The 8697-nt window shown below is 36.1% G+C and overlaps 1 protein-coding gene across 1 annotated transcript; it reads left to right on the top strand.

Moving 5' to 3' along the window:
- Position 1: 1 nt before the first annotated feature.
- On the top strand, positions 2-6282 carry LOC126831698 (ragulator complex protein LAMTOR4). Its single transcript, XM_050562361.2, has 4 exons — positions 2-120; positions 3194-3304; positions 4866-4983; positions 5840-6282. Exons 2-4 carry the CDS (start codon positions 3218-3220, stop codon positions 5935-5937), a joined length of 303 nt encoding a protein of 100 aa, XP_050418318.1. The 5' UTR covers positions 2-120; positions 3194-3217; the 3' UTR covers positions 5938-6282.
- The last annotated feature ends 2415 nt before the right edge of the window (positions 6283-8697 follow it).

The following is an 8697-nucleotide window of genomic DNA, read 5'->3' as shown; positions in this document are numbered from 1 at the left end:
TATATTGCCTTTTAAAAATACGCAAGTGACGCGAGATTTCGATGATAAATCTGTCATGTGACTTGCAGACAGCTTTAAGTTGCCTGAAAGTTTGTTAGAGGAAATCTAAGTCATTTATTGGTAAATATTGACATATAATTATATAAGCTGTCACTTTATTTATTTTCATTCTTTGTTGAGAGAAAGGAGGATTTGCAACCCTCCACTTAGGCCTGCTATGAATGGGATTGGAAAGTTGTCAAATGTGAAATAGGCCTAAAGAAAGTGCGACTCTGCGCGAGACATTTTTTTGTTTACTCAGTTTCCTTTATCACTATCATCAGTACCGAACTCAGTAGGCTAGTTATCACTGCCAATCTTTTCTTCCATGGCCCATTTAGACTGTTGATGGTGACACGTAAAGTTATAACTACAACATGCTACAAGCCAGTAGTCAACTCGATCGTGGTTTTGGACAACCACATGATCAATATCATAATGAATGATAATGTAAATAATATATCATTGTCCGGGACAGCCTGGTGGGAGGTACACTATCAGAAATTAACTTCTCAAAAATATTTCCGTCCCTGCTGACTATGGCGAAACCTTGTAGTCCAATATAAGCCTAACCTTATGTATTCTATGTGGCTTTGGAATAGAAATCCAACTCTGTGCTCACCACCTATCTATAGCCCATAGGCACCTAGCCTAGCTGAATTCCAGATGTTGAGAGAGAGGGAGCAGAAATCATGGACCTTATAATATAATATGTATTATAAGATCCATGGCAGAAATGAAATGGCTGCAAGTGCCAAAGTCATGGAGTGTGCCCTGTCTGGGTAAGGGAAGGTAGTCCTCCTCAGGAAATTTAAATGGTCGCCAACCCATAGAAAATTTCCTGATATTTTTATCACCTATTCCTATGTACAGAAAGTGCTGTCCATGCAGAGTGGGTGCAGACAAAAATGTCATAGGATTTAAGGAATGTTATTTTGCTAACTAGAAGACAAAAAAAAAAATATCACCCCCAAAAAATACTCCATTTTCGCTTTACCTATCTTGCCCAAAAATATGCAGGAAAATTGATGATACAAATAATGATTGATGCCCGAAAACTATTTCCAATAATTACTGCCAGAGTTATGGCCCTTGACCTTTTTGAAATATCTTGTGGACGCTCTAGAGGCTAAAGTCTATATTCGATTGACATTAAAGATGGGTTCTCAGAAAAGTATTTATCAGGTGGTTATTTCCAATAAAAGTATGGCAATTTTGGTATATATGGAAAGTAGAAATATACAATCTTACTAGAAAAATACTGGATTCCCCAAAAAACAGTGTATACAGGACAAAAATGTAAGTGTTCCCTAATCGACAGCCCGTCGATTAGGAATTTCTGCATGCGTGATGTCAAAGGTCACATGCGAACATTGAGCGCTTGATGTACAAGTTGATAAACTTTATGAAGAGTTAGACGTACAACACTTTCTGAGATAAAAATGATGGAAAAAGACGCGGCTAGTGGATAATCCGACAATTTAATTAGGATTAGATATTTGTAATAAATAGTAAGCGATTAAAGACAACATCGTCTTATGTATGCAATGAATTCTCCTCTGACTTCGGAGAGAGGTAAGTCACGTGACATAAACATGACCTGGTTTGATCGAATTTTTATAGCAGGGCATTCCTTGGCAATTAAAATGTTTGAGAAGGATTTGAAGCAAAATTATGACAAATTAATTAGTTTGAATATTTTTTTAGTCCATATATACCATTAAATCACCCAGTTTGTACGCGGGAATGTATCTTTAAAATTATACACAGTGTTTAAGGTCATAAGACGAAAAAACCTATTAATTTTAAACCATTTCCAATAATTACTGCAAGAGTTATGGCCCTTGATCACTTTGAAAAATCTTGTGGATGCCCTAGAGCAGTGATTCTCAACCAGTGTGCCGCGAGATCTTCCTAAGTGTGCTGCAAAATTTTGAATGGCACACTAAGAAAATGTGCAAAACCATGTGATCCCAATTGAGTATTCACTGGGGTCTACTAATAAGTTCATAGCTGTGTTTTTCTTTATTTAATTTGAGTCATTCTATGTTTCTATGACTAGTCTCTGTCTAAGGTTGTATTCCATCAGACTTACCATGTTTTTATTTTGCAAAATTCAGGGGTGCTGCTATTAGCCAGGTGTGCCGCTATTTTTTTATGTGTTCCAAGGGTTGAGAACCACTGCCCTAGAGGCTAAAGTTAACATCCGATAAATTTATATCCACAGTTTAAGGTCAGGCTATGAGACAAAGAAGCCTATTGATTTTCAACTATTTCTAATTAATTATTGCCAGAGTTATGGCCCTTGACCTCTTTGAAAAATTCTGTAGAAGCTCTAGAGGCTAAAGTTAATATCCGATTGACTTTAGATTTATACACAGTGTTTAAGGTGGCCCTTTATCACTTTGAAAAATGCTGTGGATGCTCTAGAGCCTAAAGTTAATATATACTCTTCAAAAAAAGTAGGGGATATTCAGAAACAATACAAAACTGCAGAAATGGACTGCTGTTTTTATTAGGGGTAACCAGTGTATTTTAATAACAGGCCAATTGCCTGTTGTCGGTTGACGTTGACATCAACGAACACGTCTCCCGATCAAAACATAACACACTAAAGCAATCTAAACAGTAAATATTATGCAAGAACCGATAGGAAAGCAGACATGGATAGGATAAACCAGCAAGCGGCAGTTTTCATCAACCCTTCCTTGAAGTGTCAAATTTGACAATGAACCCCTCCCACGTGTATGGCGCTATTGCGTGTCGCACATGCAGCTCAGTTGGGGCGATAAGTTCTTCATCTGTGAACATACTCTCAAAGCATGTCAAGTGTCCATGACTATTTATCATATCACAACCTGCAAAGGTATTTCCATTTCAATATCCCCTACTTTTTTTGAAGAGTATATATATATAAATTGTATACGGTCATGAGACAAACAATTAAAACAAATTCTAATGATTTCTGAATTATTTACTTTAATGGGTTATTACTCGTAATCAGATTTTCGTGTGTTGTAAATTTTTTCATTACTGACAAAACAAAAAAATATGCGATAACCCTTGTTGACTGTCTGGATGACTTAGCTGCTGTGGGCATATGTTTCGTTGCCTGGTAACCGATCCTTCATTTTCATTTTGTTTTTTTTTACAGATTCAAGTTCAATAAACTTTCTAAATGAGTCAGTTACCAACGCAAGGTATAGAGAAAATACCTGATTCTACAGGTTATCTTGTTCTAACACAAGATGGTGCTGTCATTAGTGTGAGTAGAAGTCTGCTATCTAAATAGCATATAGCCATTACATTATAGCATACCCATTGCTGTGCCAAAGTATTTGCCTTTTAAAGATACATTATGGCACATTAGATAACGAGTTGGCAGTTCTCACTATAATAGTTAAAAACTAGATAATGTAAAGGCAATTTGCTGAAAATTTCAGTTAAATTAATCCACTATGAACCGAGAAATAAGCGATGGAAAGTTCCGCATAGCTTTGTCATCATTACTAAAGTCGGTACGACAAAAATCATAGTCTCGATTATCCATTTAATCGTTAAATCGAGAAGGAAAGTTATGCAGCAAATCGGATCATAATCCAACAAATATTGCAGGCTAGCATTGACATCGAAAGTTGGTTATGGTCTGGATACGTTTATTAATGTCTAATTAATAGTTTATATAACATTTCAGGCTCCCCCACCCCCCCTGCAAAAAGGTTTGCCCCTCCTGTGAAATAATTGTCGACCATAAAAAAAAATAGATGTACATTGTCCGTCAATTTTACAGCATCCCTGAGAACACTTCCCGCCCCCCTCTTTGGTCTAAGCTAGTTACGGCCCTGCATCTTGTATTTGTGTCCATTAGCTGAAGAAAAGTGACAGGTTGTACATTGTATGCATTGTTCGTGTGGATGTATATTTTGTCGTCGCCCCTGATTGTACCAAAAAATCACGTTTTTTTTTAGCTTGTGGACCCTCAAGTGATCACAATTTTTTATTTGATTTAAAAACCATTCAAATATATCACTGTTAACCCCAAATTTCATGTAAATCAGACCAAAAGTCCTGACAAAACAAACGCTTCACTGTACACAAATAGTCTAAAGGTAAGTAATACCAAGGTTGTAGATCTGATTTTGATGAAACTTGAAATGTATGTTTATTACCCAAAAATCTTGGTTCCTTTAGATATTGGCAGACCGTAACTCCCTGGATTATGGCCCCTGATTGTACGAAAACTCCTGTTTTTAGATTGTGGACACTGTAGAGGTCACAATTTTTATCTGATTTTGATGAAACTTAAAATGAATGTTTATAACACTGTAGAGGTCACAATTTTTATCTGATTTTGATGAAACTTAAAATGTATGTTTATAACCCAACGATCTTGGTTCTTTTTAATATTGGCGCATAACTTTCTGGATTATGGCCCTTGACTATACAAAAAAATTGCGTTTTCAGCTTGTAGTATGTCCATCTCTTGCAAAATGTTGGCGTGTCTTGCATGGCAAACACAGTTCTTTGTTCCTTTAGCACAGTAACATCCTGGATTATGGCCCCTGATTGTTCTTAGCTTGTGGGACCACTAGGTCACAATTTTTATACACCCACATTTTCATGTGGGTGGACATATTATGTTGTTGCTTCTGTCTATCTGTGTGTCTGTGGCCTGTGCTTGCCTTCATTAGGCTGATTGGTGCAGAAAAGTAGGATGTTAAACCCCATTTCATTTCACCCCCATCCATCTCTGTCCCTCGACAAGGTTTTAAACTGATTGACACCTGATCAGTGTTTTTAATAATTGTAAAAGATGTATATTTTAGTCTGGAGGAGAATTAGAGAATGATGAGGAAACAGCCAATAAAATTTCACGATTGGTTCACACTGCAACAGGTATACCTGTTACAACGGATAGACGAGATAGTTTTAAACGAATTTCAAGTGAGTTTACAATTTTTATTCAATATCATTGATAGATATAAATTTTTATATGCCCCTATTTTCATGTGCAATATTTAATAGAACACAAGATCAAAAAATATCTTTTTATACGTCCACACCTAAATGTAGGTTTATTATGTCGTCACCACATCTGTCCATCAATAATTGGCTTGTTAACACAATGGCTACAGTTTTTAACTTTTTTTTTCATAATTGGTGTGAAGCATGAGAGAATAAATCCTATCGAGTTTCAACATTGTTCCTGACTTATGCCACCTTTTCTGAATACCTCTGAACTTGTGCAATAGAGTCTATAGTTTTTAACAGATTTTTTTTCAAATTTTTAAAGCATTGGGGTCTTGAAAGGTAAAACCCTATCAATAATCAGCATTCTACTATCTTCTGTTACCTCCCCTTTGCTGAAACCCATGTGAATGATATAAGCTAGTTTGTAACAAATCTTCTTCAAATTTGGTGTGAAACATTGGGGTTAATAATCATAATTCTACAATTTTCTGTTACAGAATTACCTCCCCTTTGCCCAAAACCTTGTGCACATGACAGTTTTATCGAGTTTGGTATTCAGCATTCCACAAAATTCCATTCTAGAGTTATGCCATATTTTTCTAAAAACCTTAGGAGCCTGTGTGGGCATATATCCACAGTTAAAGTTCGTTCTAAGGTGTTAAAAGCACTTTTTAATGACTTTAGATTTTTGTTATTTATTTCGAACAATTTTTTTATTCATTTATTGTCTCTAAATGCTGGACAGGATTCGGTCTACTGAACAAATTGTAACTGTAAGGATGTTAGTGTGTAATTGGAGTTTAAATTTTCATAATTTGTTTTGTTTCAGTTATCTGGGATGATTTCATGTACGTTATCAGTGTATCCAGTCAGAAGATATTTGTTGCTAAACGAAAGTATATTCCACAAGACCCTGTAGTCACGTGACAAGTTAATATAAACAATCTCTGTGAAGAATACATTGTAGTGAGGAGTAAATTGTACATATTATTATAAAAACTTTTAAAGATATGAAAATATTGATTAAAATTAATTTCAGTCTTCAGATTATTGGAATAACGGGAGAAGATTTGGTTGGTGCTAACACAGGCAAGGCCACCCAATCTGCTGGCAGGCAAGATAGCACAGAGTGAAAAGATTTAAGTATTTGTAAAAATGTATGTCATATTTGAAAGTTTCTGTTTAAAGCACGGGCTTGTGCTGGTTACTTTGATTAGGGAAACACATACAGGGGTCTGTGCTATAATTAATGAAATAAATAAAACTTTTTGACTTTTTGATAACTAAAGCTTTTTAATTGATTCTAAAATGTGATCAGATAATAATTGACTGGTTAAGGCTTTTGTCCAATGGAAGATATTGCCTCTTCCCTAGCTACCAGAACATAGATATACCGATGTGTTTGGTTTTAGCTAGGATTAGTTTTTACCTTGCAAACTTAATTTCTTTAAAATAAGATAATTGTACATTAATGGCACTTATTAAACATACCAGTCCCAATGCAGGGATAAAAATTTCACATAGCTGCAAAATATTATCATTTTTATACGTCCACATTCATAATGTATTATGCCGTCGCCTCTGTCTGTCGGGTGTGTGTATGCATTTATGTATGTATGTTTGTGTCTGGCCTACAGGGATTGACTTGAAACTTTGTATACTTCTTCCTTACCTTATACCATAAGGATGATCCCTAGGGGCAGAGCCACGCCCATTTTTTTGTGTTTGTTTGTCATATACAGGATGCATTTCTTAACGGAACATGTTGAAAATTTGGACACTTATTCCTTATACCCTAATGATCACCCCTATTGGTTTTGGTGCATGCCCAACTCCCAGGGGCAGAGCCACGCCCATTTTCTCTTTGTATGACGCTTACAGGCCGCATTTGTTAATGGATCGTCTTGAAAACTTCTCATACTGATTCCTTATACCCTAAGGATGATCTCTATTATCTTTGGTGCATGCCCGACCCCCTGGGACCGAACCACGCCCAATGTTTGTGTGTGTCTTTGTGTCGCCTACAGGCCGCAATTCTTTACAGATCCTTTTGAAACTTTGCATACTTATTCCTTATACTCTAAGGATGATCCTATTGTTTTTGGTGAATGCCTGACCCCCAGAGGCTGATCCACACCCATTTTTGCTTTGTGTGTTACCTACAGGCCACATTTTTCAATGGATCGTCTTGGAACTTGATATAAGTATTTCTTATAGCCTAAGGACGGCAACTATTGATTTTGATGCATGTCCCAACTCCTAGGGGCAGAGCCATACCCAATTTTTGTGTTTATCGTATACTGGCCGCAATTCTGAATGGATCATCTTCAAACTTGGCATATGTATTCTTTATAGCCTTAAGGCGGCAACTATTGATTTTGGTGCATGTCTCGACTCAGGGGCACAGCTACTCCCATTTTTATGTATTTAGCGTCTGAAGGCCACAGTTCTGAATGGATTATCTTGGAACTGAGTATACTTATTGCTTATACCCCAAGAACGGCAACTATTGATTTTGGTACATGGTTAATATTTTGTCTGTAAATAATCTACAGATTGCAATTATTAAAATATTTGGATCTAATTCAGTATGATCAATCATAGGGTTGTACCTATTTATATTGGCCCATTTCCAACCACCAGGAGCAGAGCCACGCCCAATTTTTGCATTTTTTGTCTACAGGCTGGGATTCTGAATCTGAATGGATCATCTTGGAACTTGGCATATTTATTCCTTATACTGTAAAAATAGCAACTTTTTATTTTGGTGCATGCCCTGACACCCAGGGGCGGTGTCACACCCACGTTTTGTTCAATTTAGTCTGTTAATTTGGCAAAACAAACCAGACGCCAAGCCTTCATTATTTTAAAAAGTACCATATGAATCAAAGCAGGAATGTGGACGTATATAGCAGCGATAGCGATGCTCTTGTTTTAGTTTTACAAATGATAAATTCCTGCCAAATTTCATCCATTTTTAGTTACAGAGCATTACACATGCGTCAACCAACAAACACAGGTCTTAATATGAAATTCCAGATATCGTGCTACATTTTCTTTCAAATCTATAAATTATTTTCTGGTACATTCATATTTACATTAGTTGGACGGTACTAATCAAGCAGTTGCCACATTTTGCAATAGATGGATTGATGGCAGTTAAATTACTCGTTTTAATACTAATTCCAGTTATCGTTCTTTGAATGTATTAATTATTTCCTAGCACATAGCACATTCATGATTATATATTTAGTTTGAGCAAAGACATATTATGTCCCTTTCATAGAATAGCATGATTACTTAAAGTAAACCGAAAAAAAAATCTTTAAGAACGGCCAAAATGCAGAGCCAGCGAATTTGAAGATACATTAGTTAAGATTTTAATAAAGAGTTGACCATTCTTGATATAGCAGTTCAAAAATAAATGATAAAAGAAGAAAATATTGAAAAATTCAGTCAAATTACTTTATTCTGAACGGAATTATCACTGTTGTAAGTTTGGACTAGAAATGGGCACCAACTGTCTGCGCACCATCTCCGAGAATTGCCGATCGTTTGATTCTTAATGCCTACAGTACCCTCGATTGTCGATCCTTTCATTGGTGCAGCTGTCTCCGGTAGTGACGTCAGTGATTAGCAGTAAATGTTAGCTTGGTCAGCCATTTAATGATTTAATTATTAAATGGA

The sequence above is a fragment of the Patella vulgata genome, chromosome 1 (assembly GCF_932274485.2).
Source record: "Patella vulgata chromosome 1, xgPatVulg1.2, whole genome shotgun sequence".
NCBI classification, from domain to species: Eukaryota; Metazoa; Mollusca; class Gastropoda; family Patellidae; genus Patella; species Patella vulgata.
This window is presented reverse-complemented; position numbering and strand designations above follow the sequence as displayed.

Excerpts from the sequence above, each read along its gene's own strand:
- LOC126831698 (XM_050562361.2), top strand. The coding sequence starts at position 3,218 with ATGAGTCAGTTACCAACGCAAGGTATAGAGAAAATACCTGATTCTACA. Across the intron at positions 3,305-4,865 it reads AAGATGGTGCTGTCATTAGT|TCTGGAGGAGAATTAGAGAA; the intron begins GTGAGTAGAAGT and ends TGTATATTTTAG. Across the intron at positions 4,984-5,839 it reads TAGTTTTAAACGAATTTCAA|TTATCTGGGATGATTTCATG; the intron begins GTGAGTTTACAA and ends GTTTTGTTTCAG.